Source organism: Acanthaster planci, unplaced genomic scaffold (genome assembly GCF_054643075.1).
Source record: "Acanthaster planci isolate LZ-2023a unplaced genomic scaffold, COTS_SCS Contig5, whole genome shotgun sequence".
Taxonomy (NCBI): Eukaryota; Metazoa; Echinodermata; class Asteroidea; order Valvatida; family Acanthasteridae; genus Acanthaster; species Acanthaster planci.
This window is the reverse complement of record NW_028257629.1, coordinates 389,644-409,953: the sequence shown is the minus strand read 5'-3', so window position 1 is coordinate 409,953 and position 20,310 is coordinate 389,644. Positions and strand designations below refer to the sequence as shown.

At 39.4% G+C, this 20,310-nt stretch overlaps 2 protein-coding genes across 14 annotated transcripts in view; one reads left to right on the top strand and one right to left on the bottom strand.

Annotated features, from left to right (window-relative positions):
• Positions 1–115: 115 nt before the first annotated feature.
• Positions 116–2,279, top strand: LOC110974743 (uncharacterized). Its single transcript, XM_022226576.2, has 3 exons — positions 116–523; positions 635–863; positions 1,321–2,279. Exons 1-3 carry the CDS (start codon positions 244–246, stop codon positions 1,598–1,600), a joined length of 789 nt encoding a protein of 262 aa, XP_022082268.2. The 5' UTR covers positions 116–243; the 3' UTR covers positions 1,601–2,279.
• LOC110974740 (uncharacterized) overlaps positions 1,680–20,310 on the bottom strand; it is a 78,869-nt gene continuing 60,238 nt past the window's right edge. The window contains exons 1-16 of one of the 13 annotated variants that reach the window (XM_022226568.2): positions 19,364–19,554; positions 16,792–17,084; positions 13,390–13,460; positions 12,949–12,978; positions 12,410–12,562; positions 11,382–11,508; positions 10,523–10,659; positions 10,107–10,170; positions 9,098–9,698; positions 8,198–8,243; positions 8,000–8,053; positions 7,266–7,779; positions 6,710–6,874; positions 6,184–6,339; positions 4,940–5,052; positions 2,654–2,818 (exon numbers count right to left, since the gene is read on the bottom strand). In XM_022226568.2, coding sequence (XP_022082260.2) covers positions 2,803–2,818; positions 4,940–5,052; positions 6,184–6,339; positions 6,710–6,874; positions 7,266–7,779; positions 8,000–8,053; positions 8,198–8,243; positions 9,098–9,698; positions 10,107–10,170; positions 10,523–10,659; positions 11,382–11,508; positions 12,410–12,562; positions 12,949–12,978; positions 13,390–13,460; positions 16,792–17,084; positions 19,364–19,382 — 2,559 coding nt within the window. In that variant the 5' untranslated portion in view covers positions 19,383–19,554 and the 3' untranslated portion in view covers positions 2,654–2,802. Of the gene's footprint in view, positions 2,819–4,927; positions 5,053–6,183; positions 6,340–6,709; positions 6,875–7,265; positions 7,780–7,999; positions 8,054–8,197; positions 8,244–9,097; positions 9,699–10,106; positions 10,171–10,522; positions 10,660–11,381; positions 11,509–12,409; positions 12,563–12,948; positions 12,979–13,389; positions 13,461–14,170; positions 16,740–16,791; positions 17,085–19,363; positions 19,555–20,133; positions 20,269–20,310 lie in introns of those variants that run through there. The other 12 variants (XM_022226569.2, XM_022226567.2, XM_022226563.2 and 9 more) reach the window with 12 other exon arrangements.

The window sequence follows — 20,310 nt, the reverse complement described above, 5'->3', positions numbered from 1 at the left end:
CTGACATCACATTCAATCACCTGTTTCATTGTCCTCGGCGGTCTGTGATTAGTCAATAGTTCGCTACCAGCGCGCTGAGCGCATACGTTGTGGCACTATAGCTGCGCAGTCATGACAACGAGAACATGTTGTAAGCCATCACATTCGCTGAAGAGCACACACTTTGCAGTTCAAGGTTCCCCAAAACATCGGACGTCTTTTTCTTCCTTTTAATAAAATATAAGTAAACGTAGCTCATGTATTATGCCCTTGCGTATGCAACAAGCTCTGAATGTCTTGCCACCTAGCAAAGAGCGTCACACAGAGGTGAAGATCGCCCTTGCCCGGCGAGATCTCGCCCTGACCCGCGGAGCCATGAGTATTCCATGGCGGGGATCGCACCAGGCTTTACCGCCAAGCAAGAGCAAAATTTTTACCAAGCTGTTCGAAAATTCGAAGCGTATGTTCGGCGATCCAGACCAGAAGCTGACTTGCTTGTACGATCGAATGATTTTAGCTGGACGTGGAACACCTATGGACAAAGGTATGAAAAAAATCTACAGAAATCACTTTTGAAACAAGAAAAAAAAGATTTGTGTTAAGCAGTTTACAGGAACAGGGTACAATTCATTTCTTAATGAGACTCACCCCGCAGATCTATTAAAAGCCCCGACATGCTGCCGCTATCACTGGCTTCAGTACCAAACCGGTAAGCAACGACTCATCGATGCTGTTCTACCGTATGAAGACCTGTTTCAACCGCCCACCCCGGTCTCCAAAGCCCTGCAAAACCTCCGTAAACCCGATCAGCTTTCCAGAAGAGTTTGGTGTGATTTGAACCGGAATGCACGAGTACAGGCAACCATTGCCACTGTGATCGTCAGGTGAAAACTCATTAGGTCAAAACATTACGAGCAACATTTTCCTGAAATACAGTTTGCCCTTTACTATCCTTTTCCTATACAAATTGACATTAATACAAAAGAATTCGGGCATGCATTGCAAACAAGCCAACATTTCTAGGACATCAATTCAATACCAAGTCACCTTAACATTTCATATTGTTTTTACAGTTTCATAGTAAACAATTAGTTTTGATATTGCATATCAAGTCTGATCTGTTTTCAACCTTTTCCTTTCTTGGACTGTTGGACAGTACAAACCCAGTGCTGCTCAGCTTGTTTACTCACTTGTTAAAGTTTACGCTGATCAACTGTCAAACTCTCATTACTTTCCCCGAGGTCAGTGAACTGAGCTCACTACAAGTTTTTGAATTACTCCCTCCCCATTACATGTATTTCTTTTACAATGGAAAGCTGCATCTTGTGTGACCTGTTACAGATGGCACAATGTACGCAATGATCCTGGTTATGACATAGACTCTCTATACGCCACGCTGCGCCCTTACGGTGAGATAGACAACATTGTTCAGACCAGTCCTCTCAGTGCGCGAGTCATGTTCTGTGACCTCCAGGCAGCCTGTCATACTGTGGCCGAACACTCCTTAGGACGACCTTACAACCCTCTGCTGTGCCTGTGGTATCACAAATCCATGAAGAACAAGCGCTTTTACGTTAGAAGGCGACATCTCCATGTTTCTTTTGACCCGTCTGCTACTTAGACTATGTACACATTATTGAACACATGCACTATAAATTGTTTTAACACAACACACCAAAAATGCAGAACGAGGAGGAAAATGCCGTCACATTCATTTGAATATATTTTTATAATAAATTCAGTTAAGCACACATGATACATAAATCTGAAACTAGGACAAATATGTTTAAAAGCTTATTTCTTACACTCTACAAAATAATTCCATGTAACAGTCTTTGATTGTGGGTTAAGCATAGTAGTTCCAACCTGAATAAAACTACGAATGTCAACTATGAATGTCAACTATGAATGTCAAGTAAACAGTCATGTTCATCATTAATTGTTAAAAATCAAAACTGAAGCTGCCCAACTTTCCAGCATGGAAAACAAGGTGAAAACTTAAACAACACTTTTATAGGATTATGTATTTACAAGATTGTATGGTAAAAATATATAAATTAAATGGTATAGTGAAATATTATAAATATATGCCGTCAAAAATATGAATTTACTGTATAGATAGGTAAAAGTTATTTTGTTCACACGCACCATGTTAAAGCAATGTTTCTGCAAAATGGGTGGAATAACGTTTGTTTTTTATATTTAAAGAAATCAGTTTTCAATGCTTCAAGTAAAAAAAAACAACAAAGTCATGCATGCAAATGGAAGAGCAAAAGAGATTTATGTAAAATTCCCAGTCACATGAGAGTGTTTCGTGTTTTTAGTTTGTGTGTTCGTGGTGTAACTCTCATGGAACTCTTCCCCAAAGTGACTCTGTAGAAATACCATTGTCATGGTGACCATTTGGATTCATACATTGTTCACTCTGCAATCCACTCTAACAACAAGAGTTTTCGTTCATTACTCCTCTATCCTTTCGACTTGGAGATAAGTTCTTTTTCCATCTGGCATCTCAGAATGACTTCATTGTTACATCCTTTGTTCCTCTCACTTTGAGGATAGCACTCCTTACAGCTTCTCTGGCTCTCTCTACCTCTGCTATGGTGATATGCCGACTTTCTGACATCCTCTTATGTAACTTGAGGAAGAAAGGAATGTAGGTTAAGTATTCCATGAAATCAATGGTGCCGCTGTCATCCGCATCGATGGTGTTGTAAACATGCTGGACAACCTCTGGGTCAATCCCGGTCTCTAGGTTTCCTGAGAGACAGATGACTAACATGATGTCTTCAAGGGTCAAGCGACCATCAGCATCTTGATCAGTCACCTGGAAAATTTCCTGTTGGGAGGGGGAATGAATGAGTGCTTTATTAAATGCTAAGAGTTTTTAGTCAATTTGAATCAACCTCAAACTGACCCACTGCTAACTACAGCTTAATTTAGCTGAAGGGAGCCCTTTGTGACTTAGATTTGCGATAAAATGCAAGTTACGATATTACTTATTGCATTACAAATTTCATCCATTCCATGTAACCTTCAAAAAGAGAAGCCATGATGTGTATGCAAAATTTGAACTTTTTGTATGGAATGACGACTGCTAGAATTATGTTAAAAGGCCTTTCTGTTTACCCTGTAGTACGCAGTGTCAATGATTGTTACAAGTACAAGGCAGGATCCACCTTCCTTTTTTTGTGCAATGCCTTTCTTTAGGACAAGCTTTATCTGGACAGTGGAAGCCACCAACAGGTTGTCGTTCATGGTATGTACTGTGGCAACTCAAGACAGAATTTGAGGATTAATCCAAGGGGTGTGGAGGATTCTAAACTTTTCTAGTAGTGATGACATTTATGACTAATCAGACCAACGGCCTGATGAATCACATGCTAAGAGATGGGCACATTTAATTTCACAAAACCAAACTTCTGCAAAAGCTGGCTAGCTTGAAGCTACGGAAATAGCACACAGCTGAAATCTATTTCTACATATCTACTTTTCTACTTTCGTGAAAACAAAGTGTAATCAAACAGAAATTCGCAATGATGTGTTTTTAAATCCATTATGCTTGGAAAGTAAAAAAGAGCACACCTGAAAGAGAATGAAAATGTCAAGCTGGAAAAGTGGTAAAACAAAAAAGCAAGGAATTAAGGATGCTTGGAAACCAAGGAGCGAATCAAGGAGCAAAAACTTACTTCAGTAAGCATCAGTAAAGTACAAAGCTTAATGTCTTCACCAAGAGGGAGATATTGCACTGGTATTTACTGTTGCATTTTGTCATCTCTTCTCAACAGTGGCATAGCAAAGGCATTTTCTTGGGGAAGGGGGTGTCAGAGTCAATTGGCCGACTTGTAACTTGTTTGCCAACCTTGTGTCATGTAAGATTCACAAAGTGATCCGTGGTACACTACTGTACATGGCATGCTTCAGGGTAAATGACAATGGCTAACGTTAGGTTCCCCTACACCTCCGCTTCTCATGCTGGGTTTTGTTTCGAGGCCTTACAGACTGCAAAAATGATATGTAGATGCTGCAATGCATTCAATCATATGGAATTGATCAAAATCATTTTGAAAAGGCAAATAATACTCTGATTGGGATGCGATTCCCTCAGTTAGGGTGCAAACTCCCTGATTGGGGTATCCTGAAAACTGGGGTTTCTGACTGATATCTGCAATACCTTATCCCTCAATTGTAGGTATACATATACATGTACATGTATTACCCTAATCAAGGACTCTTATTTGATTCATCATTCAGCTATGTACCTGTTTTGGGATACATTTAGGACAACTGATAAAACAACCTGTGAAGTTGTGGTACATTCTCGTACATACTTCATACACTGCTGAGTAATTGTGCTTAGAAATGAACAAGAAAATGTGATTTCTCATGGGAGATGTAGCGTAGCTCCGATAGACGGATTGTATCCGTTAAATCACATGACCTATAGTGGGTATTAAATATCAACAAACATGGCATCCACCAAAAGCAATGTGTTCATGAGTATTATTTACCAAAAACAGAGCCGATGGTAGATACTGTACTCAGACTACTGATGTGCTGGGTACTCAAACTACATCTTGCTATGGGGTTGATACCCTCTATAGGTCAGGTGATTTAGCAGGTGCAATTGGTCCATTTTTCTTTTGTTTTATCAGGCAGCAACTGATGACTGGGCAATTTCTAAAAAATCTTCATCCAAAGTCAACACTCTGGGTTACAATGTCACAAATCAATCATGCACACAGTGAAACAGACGTGCGTGTATGACACTATCTTGATGATGAAAAACATGCCAAGTCATAATAAGAAACAATCCCAATTGTATGAAGTGCTACCGTGATGTGGAAACTACTGTACATGGAACTAACATGGTCATGCATGTCACAAAAAAGACAACATTCAAAAGAAACCACGTCAAGCAGAATTTCACAACTGGAATGCAGTATACCAGTCTATTTACTGTGTATCGCCAGTCATCTGATGTGTAACATCCCCTCTGTTGCCTTGACAACTGGAGACCTCTATCTCCACATTGCCTTCCTTCTCATGCCGATGTGATGCTACTAACTTTCGCTGTTGAGGCAAGAGTGAGTGAGCACTGAAGCTACATGATGATAAGATCTTCAACTATGCCAAAAGTGCAAAAGACAGATGCTGAAAGTGACTTTCACTATGCAGTACTGAATCTTTCATAAACGTATCAAAACAAGTTATGAATGGGATATGTACCAGCAGGTGCTGTGTGCAAGGTGCACAATTGATTGCCGACTACAGTGCAATAAATGTTCTCATGAGTGCTCATTCAAGTTCCTAGCAAGAAACTAAGGGGTGAAATTCTGCAATCTGCAGTGCATGTATTTCTATTGATATACTTTTAGACCAGGTTGTTTAGAACTAAATTTTCTGGACGCTGACACGCCAGTAACTCCTTGCACAATCATAAACTGCCTCAGAACTCTGGTGGTAATGTTGACCATGAGGTTTGGGCAGGTACAGTGACCGAACGGAGAACTAGCTATGATATCCTTCAAAATGAGCAACAACGTCGGGTTTGTTAACCACTTCGTGCCGGTGGCAGTTATCAATGTTGATGATGCTGGGAAAGGATAATTATCATTTTTTTTCTGTTTTCAAAATTCTTTAAAAATTTATTTCTTCATTTACTGGACACTTACACCCACACGAAGGACTGTCTGGTTTTTACTCTAATCTGACAGACAACATCTATTGACGCTGGAGTATTTCAGCTAAGCCTGCCACCTTGTAAAAAGAGCCAAGATTTTGCTGTGTTATGTAATTTTCTTTTGTTCACGAGACTGGCACAGTGCTGACCTCTTTTCAATAGGGGCCAGATTAGTGTGCAGCGGTACTGTGTGGCTCATCGATGCGGTGGTGGAGCGCATTTGTCCCCGGTGGTAATCTGCTTACACTAAATCCCCCAAACTGTGGTATACTGTTTCAAAACAAGGCTGGATTATCTCCACTATTGAGAATGAAAAATTGTCCAGCAGCCTGGTCTTTTGTTACAAGTACGGTCTATTGTTACAAGGCCCAGTTCCCTTTGTCTGATTTCAGGAGACCCTGGCCACGCGAATAAAGAATATGTGTTCGGTACTTGGAACCCCGGCGGCAAGTGGTTAAACCTCATCGTTTGGAAGTTTATCAATTCTCAGAGATTTCTCGATTGTCTCCATTTTTTGTTACCTTGTAAGCCGTGATGCTCTGGGCAAGCCTGTCTAGATCCAACTCCAAAGGAGAATCTGCTGACTCAGTTAGTTTCCCTGTTAGCTTATCATTGAGCGCAGCGACGATTACAAACTCACGCTCATCGATTGTTTGGTCTTTGTTTAGGTCAAACACCTGTAAATAGTGCACAAATAGAGATTCCACGAAAAAATTTTTTATCATGCTTCTTTATGAGAATGGCCAATAAACCTTTCAGTTGGTTTTATAAAGTGACCCTGATTACTCTATCTGAACTGCCCAAAATCCATCAAGCTCAAAAAAACTGGTTTGATTTGATGAATAATAGGTACAGAACTGGTGAGAAAAACCATGATTACTGTTCATGGTGCCACAAAAGTCATGAAAGTAGTGGCATTACAATGTAAATTTCTGTCTGTATTCAGATATGTTCTATGTGGATATTCCAAAGAGAACAGGTGTATTTAAGTAAAAAATGACACCTAGCATTATCACAACCCTGTTTTTCTTTCATCTGATATTTTACCTGCATGAATGCTCGGCCTAATTGTCTGTTGGTCTTGCCTCTATACATTCTCTTAAAGAGTTCCTGTAAAGTGATGACACCGTTCCCATCAATATCCAACTCCTGAAATTTCTTCTCAAACACTTCTTGCTGCCGAGGGCTGATGAAATTATAGATGTCTGCCATCTGGGAAGGAAAAGATCGCAATTTGTTCACTTTCCAAGGCCACTTGGGAGACGTTGCATTTATCAAGATGTTGAATTTTTCAACAGCTAATTTGTTACAAAACAGTATCATTTTAAAGCTGCATTTGGAAAAAATTTTCAAATGATTCCTCAGGTAAAAGATCATCTAACTGAATGAACAATGTTGAAAAGGTTTGCTAGTCAACTTAAAGAGCCAGTGATATGTGCACTCCCCGAGGCCTAACATGATCATTCTTGTTGAGAATGATTTATTCTCTTTTGACATTCACGGTGCAGTCTCCTGATCACGTTTGAATTCTAGGACATGGAATCATGATTCAACTTAAGATTTTTACAAATATAAAGAATCTGTCCTACAACTGCAAACTCACCTTAGACTTTGCTTGTTCCACTTTGGCTGTGGCCATGATGGAGTCATCTGCCTTCCTGGCCTTAGCACTTCTAGCTTCTCTCTTCTCCGCCCTTAATCTCTCAACCTCCTTCAATTCCTCATCATTACGGACTTTTCCAAACACTTCCTGTCCGTAATCAATGTCCTGATTGTCAATATTCAGCTCATCCAGGTTCAGCTCTGATCCTTCCAGATGTCCAACATCTTTGATGCCTCCTTTGAGACGGTCAATCCTCCTTAAACTTTCCTCCATGGCTGCAATCTTGTCATCACTAACGATCATTCCAAGAAGGGCTTCCTCAGCAGTTGGATGACTTGGTTCCTCTGATGCCCTAGCAGCGAGTTCTCCTGGGCTAGTTTCTTCTCTAGATGAATCAAAGCTATCTGTATCCTTTCCATTTGAGGAGGTAGGACGATCAGGCTTAAAATTACCAAGCATGTCCTGGATATCATCATAATCTGCGTCTGCTCCCTCAAGTTCTGTCATGAAGGCACTGAATGGATGAAATATGAAGTCAAAGAAAGAAACTGCAACTGGTTCCATGCTCCAAAATAACGCAAGTATTATAATTATTTCCTTCAATGTGAATAGCATTTAATACATTAGCTATTATTATATGGTAGTTTTCACAATGGTGTGGGACGGAATACTTGTTGCAGGAATCAGATTTCTCTTTGGAAGGGTCTAAGTAACAGACACTCATATCTACTCACTCCTTTCCTTTCTTTTTGGCTGTTGTCTTAGAAATCTTGACATTTGGCATCATGCTAGGAGAAAGATAGTAGTAAAGACAATAACACCATCACAATCAAAGAACTGAAATACAGCGTATAAAACCTCAATATTGCTACTGCAGGTAAGACATGACAAGGTGCATGTATAATGCCATAAACAAAAAAGAAACATCTTACTTTTGTATTTCCACCTCATCTGTGCTACCAGAACCGTTATCTGTATCTGCCCAAATAAAGAATAGTAGTGAGTTTCATTTCTAGAACAAAATGTTCTGAAGGGAGTTTGGGAAGAAAAGTTGATACTCCAGAAGTGACACTTGACAAAACAACAGTTTAATGGTGCTCTCTAGCATGAGGAAGTGCTTACTTTTTATATTCTTAAGAAATAAGTTGATCAGTGATTCCCGCAGGAATAGACTGCTGAAAAGTGCAGGAATAATCTCTGAAACTACGTGCTGGCAGAGTAAACAAGGTGTGAAAAATTAATGGATCATAAATAAAAGGAGAAAAGTACAAAGTTAGTGCGTTTCCAAATCACATACAATCTAGTGAGTTAAAGTGTACATTTAAATAAGTCGCTCTTTCCCAACCTGTTCAACATTACTGGAACTCTGTATTAATGACTGTGATGAAACATGAACCGGTAACAAATTCCTGCTCTAGGTTAATTTCAAAAATATTACATGCAAGGAGAGATAAATCTTTAACACTTAAAAAAGGACAAAAGCAAATGTTACACTACTTTTGTTGTTAAAATGAGGCCTTGTCATGCAAACATTAGCACAAGAACACAGTCATGCAAAGATCTCAAAACATGTGCATGTAGTGTGTCAAACATGCATACTTACAGGTGCATCAAGAGCACCACAAAAGGTGTCAGGTGCACCAAAGATCTCATGAGGAACTACTGAGTTAAACACACACACAATCACAGGGGCACCCAACAGTTAAAGTGCAAGTACAGATTGACGTGATGTCTATGCTGGGAGAAAGTGCATCTTCAAGTTGGTAAATATGCCAGTGGAAGAACCTCGAGAACGTCACAGCAAACGGTTGGGCACGTCAAGCACGACCTACCACCATCATCTGTCCTCACGGCGTCATGTTCATCTTCTGGTGTGAGGATCCCTTTCTCTTCATTATCAACTGTCTCTACTCTTTCTTCTCTAATGTTTTCATCAGGGTTCTCCTTGACATCTGGTTTCCTCAGATTTGTCTCATCCCCCTTGGGTTCAGTGTCTGGGCTCTCCTGGACATCATCAGTGGTCTGTGTTATGGCGCCCTCTACTGGCTGGTCAACATCCTGACCTCCATCGTTGCTAATTGGTGGATTATGATCTGGGTTGTCTTGTTCGTTTGTTGCCTCTTCCGCTTCATTAACTTTTTCATGTTCTTCCTCACAAACAGAGTTTTCAACGTCTGCCATGACCTCTCCCTTCTGGTTATTATCATGATCTATCCTCTCAACATCATTTTTAGCCAAATCACTTTTGTCATTCTCTTTACCAACAGCTGCTGCAGATTTAGCAGCATGAACAAACTCCTCATTTTCATTAATTGGTGTTGCTATGGTAACTTTATTTCCATTCTCAGTGGTTTCTATGGGGATTTGAGATGCGTCAGTATCATTACCTTCTCGTTTCTCTTTCTGTTCTTTGGTGGCTGATGACAGTTTTGTCTGTTAAGAAAACAAACCAACCAGATTCACACTCTCTTTCATGAGTAGGGTTTTTGGCTGCTGTGTTCACATGAAGCAGTGCTATATACAGGCAAACCACACAGTGGGTTTTATCAGTATTGTCATGGATTTAGGACAATGAAGGCTTGGTGAAAAACTGAAACTCTGGAAGAATTTTCACATAAATTGTAGCAGCAAACAACCTTCGGTGTTCACAAATTTGTTTGCTTTGAAAACAAAATTGTTGTTACCAGTCAAAATGTCTTATACTCTGTATTTCTTGTGACTGGCTCCTTGCCGATTTTCACTTATCATAAAAATCTGCTTAGCATATTTTCTGCTTTAATACTGAAGCTCCACAAAATTGGGCATCACCGACAGGCAACAATGGGCAAATTTGCAACGCACCTGCGGAGTACCACGTCCACTGCCCATCCTGAGTCCGTATCTGCCGTAGTAGGTGACTAGGGTACTGATGTACGTAATCATGTGGTACAGAAAAACCAATCAGATACAGGGCATGCAAATAAATGATATGGTGATACATGCAAATAACATGCAGAATACTTGATGAATCAAGAACTAAAAATTATAAAAAAAAAGAAGTGCACAACTAATGGGACCTACTGTAATTGCTGAGGGATAACGTTGAGGAAAAGACCGCTTGAATGAAACAACAATGCATTATTAAAGTAACCTTACATGACGCCCGGGAGCTGTTAAAAAAAACCCAAAAAACCCCAAACCCCCCAAAACAGCCACTAGAAAAGACAGAAAAAAATACCAACTCAAGTTACAGGTGGCATGCTAATTAATGACCCTACCTCTCTCTCTTGGTTGACCTAGCCTGGATGAGTTGTCTTAGCTGATCCATCTCTTCACTGTCTACCATGTAGCGATCGTGAATTGGCACTGCTGATCCACACATATGGTACTTTCTGTCCTTGCGGTGAGCCATAACCTATCATCAAAATTAGGACACTTAAAGGATCCAGGAAACGAATTTTTCTTAGACTCACTTTTTGTGTATCTCTGTACTCTTCTTCCATGTATGAAGACTGTTTGACATCTTTTTTGAGTTACATGAACTGAACGGTGCACTTTTTCAAACATTAAAAATTGACCAAGCATTTCTGGACAAGTGAGGGCGCTTTTGCTTTGATGTAAATCAAGGAAGACATGGTTCAGGTGGCATGTTTTCATGTTCAAATTGTGAACCCAAAATTTGCTATCTGGGAACATTTCTGTGAAATGGATTTTTGCTGGATTATTGCCATATACTTACACAGCAATAAATCGCCAAAGAAAATGAAATCTGCCATAGCAGTGGTTAAAAAAATCTGAAATTTTCTATGCACAAATCGATGCAACATTGAGATTTGGTGCCTTGGATGACATCATAGTTCTGTTCATGAATATGCAAATTTCATTAGCATAACACCAAAAAAGCATCAAAATATGGGTTAAAATTGCAAAACAAAAATTTAAATGAGGTTAATTGAAACCCAAAGATGCAATTTCAAGGGTTTTTAGTAAAATCTATAAAAATATTTCTGTGAGAAGTTTACGTTTCAACACATGATCAATTGGTAACAATCAAGTTCTAAACATTTGTTCCATATGACCTGCAAGTCTGACTTGCTCAAAGGTCGCAAAAGTTTGACATTTCAATCACAGAGTTACTTTGGTTGTCTTCTTGAGTGTCCTAGCCTGTAACAGTGCAATCCTTTCCTCCTCAAAACGTCTCACTTGATCACTTGTTGCCCCGTTGGAAGACACCGGATGGAGAACCTCAGCAGCAGATTTACTTCTGTTGTAGAATGAACAAAACAAATTGACTTGAGCAGGATCAGAGCCTACAAGCTGTGGAATACTGTCACATTTAGCGGGATCAGAGCCTACAAGCTGTGGAATACTGTCACATTTAGCAGGATCAGAGCCTACAAGCTGTGGAATACTGTCATATTCAGCAGGATCAGAGCCTACAAGCTGTGGAATACTGTCACATTTAGCAGGATCAGAGCCTACAAGCTGTGGAATACTGTCATATTCAGCAGGATCAGAGCCTACAAGCTGTGGAATACTGTCATATTCAGCAGGATCAGAGCCTACAAGCTGTGGAATACTGTCATATTCAGCAGGATCAGAGCCTACAAGCTGTGGAATACTGTCATATTCAGCAGGATCAGAGTCTACAAGCTGTGGAATACTGTCATATTCAGCAGGATCAGAGCCTACAAGCTGTGAAATACTGTCATATTCAGCAGGATCAGAGCCTACAAGCTGTGGAATACTGTCATATTCAGTGTTCTGCCAAATATCCAGTCTTACGAAGGCAGTCTCCAAATTATATAAATCCCAAAAGTAAATGCTCATCTAACTGCAACAATGCAGGAAGTAACTGACTAGGTGGAAGATGCCTATAAATTTTATTATGTACAGTAAAATCTTGATTAGCTCAAAGAAAATGAAGTTGGAACTCTGCTTATCTGGAAGACATACATCATTCCCATCAAAGGAAGTAGGCTATGATGCATAAAAATACCTCGGTAACTCAACATGCCCACACCACAACATGCATATCCACTTATCTTGAAGTTTTTGTGATGCCGATTAAAAAACAAAAGAATGAATCTCATTTACAGGTATAAATATTTAGTGAAATCAAGTTCACTTAACAGGAAAATAATTATTTAGGGCACTTTTCTAACCTTCGATGTGGCTGACCAACCACCGATGTTCCTAGGTATCTCTCTGAGCACACACTGATGTTTCTTTTTCCCCTGGGGCTGGGGGATGTGGCTCGCAAGACCTCTGAACTTTGCACCTGGGGGAGGGGAAGCTGCTTCATCTTGGTGGTGGAACTACACATATTTTGGGGGGAAGGAAAGAATTGAAATTGTTGTGATTATGACATTTGAAACACATGTCCAAAGCGGAATAAACAGAAATGTGTCTACATGTCTGCCAAACAAATTAGGTAGAATGTTTACAAGTGACATATTTTGCTTAACAAGAAAGTAAATGGGAAAAAATGGAAAAATTATTTTTCAAGATTTTCTTGAAATAATTTAAAACTATCTTTACATTCTCCATGGCAACACATGCAGTACAGAATGAAACCCAGGAAGCTCTGTCATGAACAGAGGGTGTCCTCTGTTACATGTGAAAAAAAAATGAGTTTTAATTTTAAAGACTGGCACCGGTATATCAAAAGCAAAAATTAAACGAGAAAAAAAGCACAACTCACTAGAAAGTCCAAGGAACACTAGCAGAACAGCTGGAAAAAGGCAAGCAGATGATATCATAAAAAGCAAATGAGTTACATGCAGGTAGCAATTAGTCAAGCATAAATTAAGCCACAGAAAGATTCATTCAAATCAAGCTCTTGATTACAAGTACATGTACCTGTACAAATACAATTTCTCTACACTAACCCTATCTATCCACACAAGGTTAGAGTCCAGGCAGGCACTCAACAAGTTAATTCTCTTTTGTTCCAATTCAGCTTAAAGTAAAGTCCACTGAAACCTCAAGAACAAACTGACCGATCTCAGATAAGACACCAAAGATTATTCACGCATTGCCCAGTACACTTTGTACTTGGTTAGTACATATGTACAGTACACGTATTCTCATATGAAACCCATCTACACTGAGCAAGTTCTACTGTGCGTTGGTCACCAATTACCTGACGGATGACATAGATGTTCCTGCCCTTTGTTGTTGTCGTCTTATATTTATTCCTGATGGGCTCTGATACTGACAAAAAGAAAGCACAATATCTAGAAATAGACAAATATATGGAACAGTGCAAGACAAATTATACCAGATTTGAAAAAATGTGTGAAGCCTAAAATCATACACACAAAGGGATATTGTTTGGACGTTTTTATTTTTTAAAGTGGATTTGGAATGACAAGAATATATGTCTGCATATTGCAGGTGCAGAGACTGGCAGTGGACCAGTATCACACTGTGCTTTACTAGATTACAAATTATTAACCTGTGAGACATCTGATAAGAAAAATGTAGAAAAGAATCATTCCTTATGAATTGAAAAAAATTTACAAATATTTTAGAAAAGAGAAGAAGGGAGTATGATGTTGCCTTTCTATGATTAACTTCTATAGATTTGGCTAGGCAGGAAGCATAAAAAATGAAACAGATTTTCACTATGAAATATATAGTTTTAGAAGAAACAGTGAGGCTCAATACAAAGCATTTTAAATGGAGAAAGTGCTCCTAAAAATGGTTTGTGACTGTTCTCCGTTCATAAGAACAGCATGGGAATGGCACCGTGAACCATCCGCACGCGTAATGATTAGTGGCACCGTGAACCATCCACACACGTAATGATTAGCATGTACATGTATGTTTGAACCAACTTCTAAATCCAATAATCAATGTAGGCAATAACTAGACAAAATGGCCGACTGAGGAAACCCTAAAGCAATAGAGGTCCTTCCAACCTTTTCGTATAACTCATGACTAGTGGACAGGTGCTCAGCCATCAGGATCCCAAGCTTCCGAACAAAAGTACTGCGGCTTTGCTGGCTGTATGCCGACTGTGCATCATTACTAATCACAGAGGGTGCTCTCTGAGAAGGCAAGGCTGCAGATTGGGCCCTGCTGTGCATGCGCACTGACGGAAGCACGGGTGACGTTGACCGTGACGTGGTCAACATGTTTGGAATCAATACAATTGGAAATGTCCACAGAACTGAGTCCGATGCTTTGGCAGCAGTTTGAGGAATCTTGTCCTTAGGCCTCGAACTAGACAAAGAGAAGGCGCTATTTCCTTAGCAACGGAAGCTCCTCTGGCCGAAACTGAACTTTGCTGGTTCACAAACAACTAGGAAATGCAGGAATCATGGTCGCATTGCTACCAACAAACTGAACACTCCAAACCAACATGGTTCTTTTCATCCGATGAGGGTTTGCTTCCGCTTGGGGCAGATAGATCCATGGAATAATAAATCCAACAGCAGAGACGGAAAACTCAAAGGTCTCCTTTGGCTTCTTGTGCTTTTCACATTCTCCTAAAATATATCATATTGGTTTCGTAGTTCCACACCACTTTTTCATACCAGACTAATATGCTGTTAAAAGCAGGTAACAACAATTTTTCCAGTTATGGTGAAATACAACCAATGATCAAAAGCTGGTGTTGAGAAAATCCATGTTGTGACAAAGTTGTTGACCATTCCTGAGGAGACCCATCAAAATGGATTGCCAATTACAATTTACATCTTCAGAGGAGTACTCAATGTCAACCTCTGATCTTAACACCAGAGTGGGAAGTCCTCTTATCCATCTGATATTAAACGGTATTCATCATGGCCTCTTCTTTGGCTGAGCAGCTTAAACCAGAAACCACAGACTCAAACATAGCAACACAAGACACAGCCAAAATCAATACACAAGGACAATGAGGTATCTGCTGTGGTGGACTGACAGAACTTCAAGTGAAGGGCAAACATGTTCTTTGATGTAACCCAGACGCCTCTAAACATCATGCCAATTGTCATGTAAATCAACCTATGCAATGAAGTCAGAATGTCAATATTTTATGCCCCAGGTGAGGATGTTTGAAGTCTCTTGTTTTGTCTGTTTAAGGCTTGTGAAAAGAAAACATTTCTGTTTGCAATTTGATTTTTTAAGACAAGTTTCTTCATGGTGTGGTTGGTATTATAAGCTCTGGGTTACTATTTGGAGTTAATTTTAGACTTTTGAAGTGACTGAGCTACTCTCATTCTGTAAAGTACACCGATGGAAGAACAGTATTCAAGACACTATCTGTAATCATTATGATGTGTGTACATATTACAAGCAAGATGGATTTTCTAATTTTAGAAAGTGTTATGAACTTGCTTTACATATACAGGTAGATGATTAACGTGTATCGTTTCAGATATAAAGTTTTTTCTATTGAATTTAAGCTACCTACTCAACTTAAGTAACTCCAATGTAAACTGAACGGGAGTTTCTACTTGCATGTACAATGTATGTTGACAATATACACATACATGTATTTAATGGTTCAAATTAATTGACTCAACTGGTCGTGACTCAGGAATTCATTTAGAAGTGATTTGTACTGTGAGTTTACACAACTTGTGCTTGCACTAAAAACTTGCTATAATCTTTGATATGCCCACCTGTCAGTGTACAGTCATTATTGTTCAATTCTTTGTTGTTTCTAACAACATTTGTCCCTTTTTAAAAATATGACTAAGCACTAGAGTGTTGCTTCTCTACTAGCCCCTCCTCAAGGGTTGCTCAGGTCATGTGATAGTTTAGATTTCAGCTCAGATGACAAATTCCAGTGCTTTTATTTCTAGCACTTTGAATTCTTGGGCACACAATTCAGAGCAATTCTAAAGTGGGTATGTGGTCAATATTCACCTGGAGAGGAAATGTGACACAAGCTGTGTCAACATCTTCATGACGACCATTGTTGATGCCATCCCTTCCATTGATTAAACGTTTACACCTGATGATCGAGGTACCCCCAGCATGAGTTCAAAGTAAAGTTAGTTGTAACGTGATACAGTCAATTCAAAGTCAGATCGAATTGAACGAGAGACATATCATTGCTCTGCAAGGCCTCCGTTTCATACAAGCGCAGTTAAAAAAATAGCAAATATAGTTTGCTTAAAGTAGGTACAATTTAGCCAGGGAAATGTCAAGTAGTATATCAGGCATTTCATTATCTACATTTGTTTTCACAACTCAATGATCCTGAAATATCAAACAAAAAGAAAAAATATACGCTACAAGAAACAAGCTCACTCCAAGTGATGTTAGATCAAATTCTTGAAATTACCCAAATGAATCTGTTGGAATATATAAAGTGCAGATGATAACATGGACATCAATAAACAAAACACGTTTGTCAACAAAATATAGTATTGTTGAGTAGAAACATTTCTTGACAGAAACATCTGAGACTTAACTGGCTCATGTCATTTTACAAGACATCATGACAGCATCTCAAGAGCATTGAAAAAAATTAATGTGTAGTTACAAACTTACATGTACCTAAATGTAAACGTACATGTAGGGAATCATATGTAAGGTTTTCACTTACAGAGTTTGAGAAGCTCTCTTGGAAGTCAACAGCACTGTTTGTTGTTGGACCACCAATCTTTGGGAAAGAATCATCTAATGTTATCTCCGTTGAGGGGGATGTACGCACACTCAAAGACGCATTATGAGGTGCCTTCGAGGGCTGTGGGGTTTCGTGGCTATTGGAACAGTGTGGTAGCAGGACAGGGCCCATCTTAGCAGGGGCATGATGATGATGGACATGAGAATCTAGACGAAAACTGCCAAGACTTGGAGCAATGAGCTTCTTGAAAAGCTTGTCTGATTCACGGAGGTCTAGTGACAGAAAATACACTAAATCAATATTTACAGTCAAGAGATGCGCAAGTAGGCCTATCCAACTTTGTCACCTGATTAATGACATTATTAATAGAAGCCTAGATAATCTGGCCATTTGGGAGTATGGCTTGGCCTTGATGATATGAAATTGGAAGCTAATTTTAGGCCTAAATATAAAACAATAATTTAGCATAAGCTAATGACATAGCCTACCCTACTTCATCAAAGTTCCAGTCTATCGTTTTGTCATTTATGCATCTTGTTCGTTTGTGGCAACAAAAGAGCTAAAATTATAAAGAAGGGTGCATAACAACTGCCTACCCCAGAATTGCAGAGTTCGACGTCTGTCACACTCCCATGAATTCGTGGGAGTTTTGTGGGGGTGTGGTAGATGTCAAACCCCACAGTTCTGGAGGTAACAATTGACCTGATGAAATTTTATCTCGGTGAAAACTGTATTTTTTGGAAAAAAACATGGTAGGATCTTGACTTGAAATCAAATGTTGCCAAGCCATGTTTTGAATTGTACTGGAATTCAATGCAGCTACGCATTTTCGTGCACTGATCTGACAATACGTAATAACCACGGTTGCGTGTGCCTAGTGACGATGCTTTTGTGAAAAATGAAACGAAAATGTGTGCAATCTTTGGGAATGAGCTTTTTTCACAGTTTTCTTTACAATAACAGCTTGCCAGAAAAAATTATTTCACACGTAATGAAGTGCCATACTTGTAACTATCTTTCAACCTTGTATCTTTTGACACAAAAATTTCATCACCTACATGTACATGTTCTTTTTTGAAAGCTGCAAATAAACGATGCACTTTAGTATAGTTGATGTACCCTAAAGTGGCGCAGCCCCTAACGTGGCACACTTTCATTTTTCACTTCTTGTGTCTTAATGGAGCAATATTTTCGGTTCAAATTTCACAGGTAGTGAAACTTCACTCAGCTCCTCATATTTTGATTCATAAATCTTGATTTTTCTTACCTGCTACATGTACAAAGTTTGAATGAAATTTTATTTTCGACTGATTTTGCCTTTTTTTTCCGACGTGCGAATTGAGTTTGTTTAAAATGTGCCAAAAATTAGGAAAAGAATTTTTTTACAAACTTGTGGGTTGGTATTTGAGTGAAGGTAATGGTGCTTTACAAGAATTTATCAACTTCAAGGGATTTTGTAAATGTTTATATGGGATTTTCTGAGATTTTTCAAGTGAGCAATGGTAGGGAACACTCAGCTGAATTTCGATTGCCGACAATTTTGGATTTCAAACATCGGAATTTATGACACAGAAATTGTTCACAAACACCCTGTTTCATGAAGGCAACGGTCCCAGTTTTTAAACCAAATGAGTTTTAAGTTTTTCAAGACAGAGGTTTGGCAACGTAGTGTGACGAAAGTCATGTGAACAAATGCTTTGCTGTCTTTAGGCCTAAATATTAAAAAAGGAATTTTTTTTGGAAATTTATGTTCAGAAAAGAGTTCCATATACTGGTTCCACTTGACACCCCGTGACCAAACTCTATGACACTGGTCTAAAAATTTCTAAATGTTTCCTGAGTAAATGTGGACGTCGTCTACATGTACACTGCATTGCGACTAGGACATAAAGTCCTCCTGCCATCGTGACAAGTTTTTTTCTCATATTTTCACCTGGTGGAGGCAGCTCAAATGTCGTTCATGAGTGCCTTGTATCCTAAATTCCATAGATGCCGAGTTAAAGGTACTAAATATGCTCACAGACAACATATTTTGCAGGAAATTTAGCACAACTCCACACTTTTTGTTGTTATTCATGAACGATCTGAATTCAACAGTTAAAATGTAGCTCTCCCTTCTATTATAGGAACAGGGTCCCCAAATTTACAGTCCTCAGAACTTAGTCCCTTATTTTCAAAATCCAAGTTTTCACCAACTTGACCGAGGAGCCTAAGCTACAACTAGTACTGTACTATGGCCAGGGTTTACAAATTAAATCTGCACGCATTATAGCCTACTGCACACGTCATGTGTGACCTGACGGATTTCATTATAGCCCAGGTTGGACCATGGAGGAAGGCTTCCTCCATATGGTTGGACCAAGTAACTTGTAAGTGTTGGACGTTGTCTTCATGCACGTAAATGACTGGGCTAGGCCATGCTTGGCCCATGTGCGACCGGCAATACGAAACTTAAAGCGAAGTATAACCATGGAGGAAGGAACCACGGTATAACCACAATGACCAAGATCAGACCATCTGAGTTGAATCAATACCTGACACGTCTTCTCACCTTTATTGGCAGCAATCATTTTCTGGAAAAAAGTCAAATGTGATCGATTGACTTCCAGCAATCGAACCGCAATCGCCAAAGATCGAAACTTGTCATGGTCATTTCTGTACCCGGCAAGTATCCATTTTCTTAACTGGTGCACTATTTAACCCACTTAAATAAAGCAAACACTCTCCCACAAGTACCAGCGACTACAAAGTTTACCGACCCTGCGTGACGTAGTTCTATCAACTACCCTGTTGCCAGTGCAACGGGGGTGTCTTGGGTGTGGTAAGGTGTAGATGCGTGGAAGAATCCATGGAAGGGGGGGGGAACCTACAGCCGAGCGAGAGCGCACTAAATGACGTCATTCCAAAATAATGATTAAATAATTGGGAAAGATTTCCGTGGACGGACGTCGCTAGACACTCTGTGCACAAACCATATTTTCGAGAAATTCGGGAAAGGTTTCCTATGATTTTATTGGGGACTCCAAATCAACGAAAAATTCAGAAAAATTTCCTAACAATAAATTTTATGATCTACCTCCATGATGTACGTAACTTTAAGCAAGGCCGTCAGGCCTATGATTTATTAGTATAAACCAGCCGCGTTTCTAAAAGTCCACACCAAAAAGTAATGCGAATGATCCATTGATAAAAATATGATTATTACAGAACCACTTTTCTTTTTGAACGTGATATATTGTGGTCCGACCAACTCTGGCATAAAAACGAACATTCGTGTATGCGAAGAATAATTTCATTTCACACAACGCATGTAATATTTACCGCAATCTGGCTTTGCCTCCGAGTCGTGTGATGGTACAGTCCTACAAAACAAATGTCCCAGTGATTTCTAATTCAGTGAACTGAAGAGGGGCTCCTCCAGCAGGTCAGGGCATGGTACTCTGATTACTGTACGGACTGCATTCACGTGATATCTTTTGCACGTGATGATAGTCATGT

What these genes read in the sequence shown, in the direction of transcription:
- LOC110974743 (XM_022226576.2), top strand. Translation starts at nt 244, where the DNA reads ATGCCCTTGCGTATGCAACAAGCTCTGAATGTCTTGCCACCTAGCAAA. An exon ending in TGGAACACCTATGGACAAAG is followed by an intron (nt 524 to 634) that starts GTATGAAAAAAA and finishes CTCACCCCGCAG; the next exon opens with ATCTATTAAAAGCCCCGACA. An exon ending in ATTGCCACTGTGATCGTCAG is followed by an intron (nt 864 to 1,320) that starts GTGAAAACTCAT and finishes GACCTGTTACAG; the next exon opens with ATGGCACAATGTACGCAATG.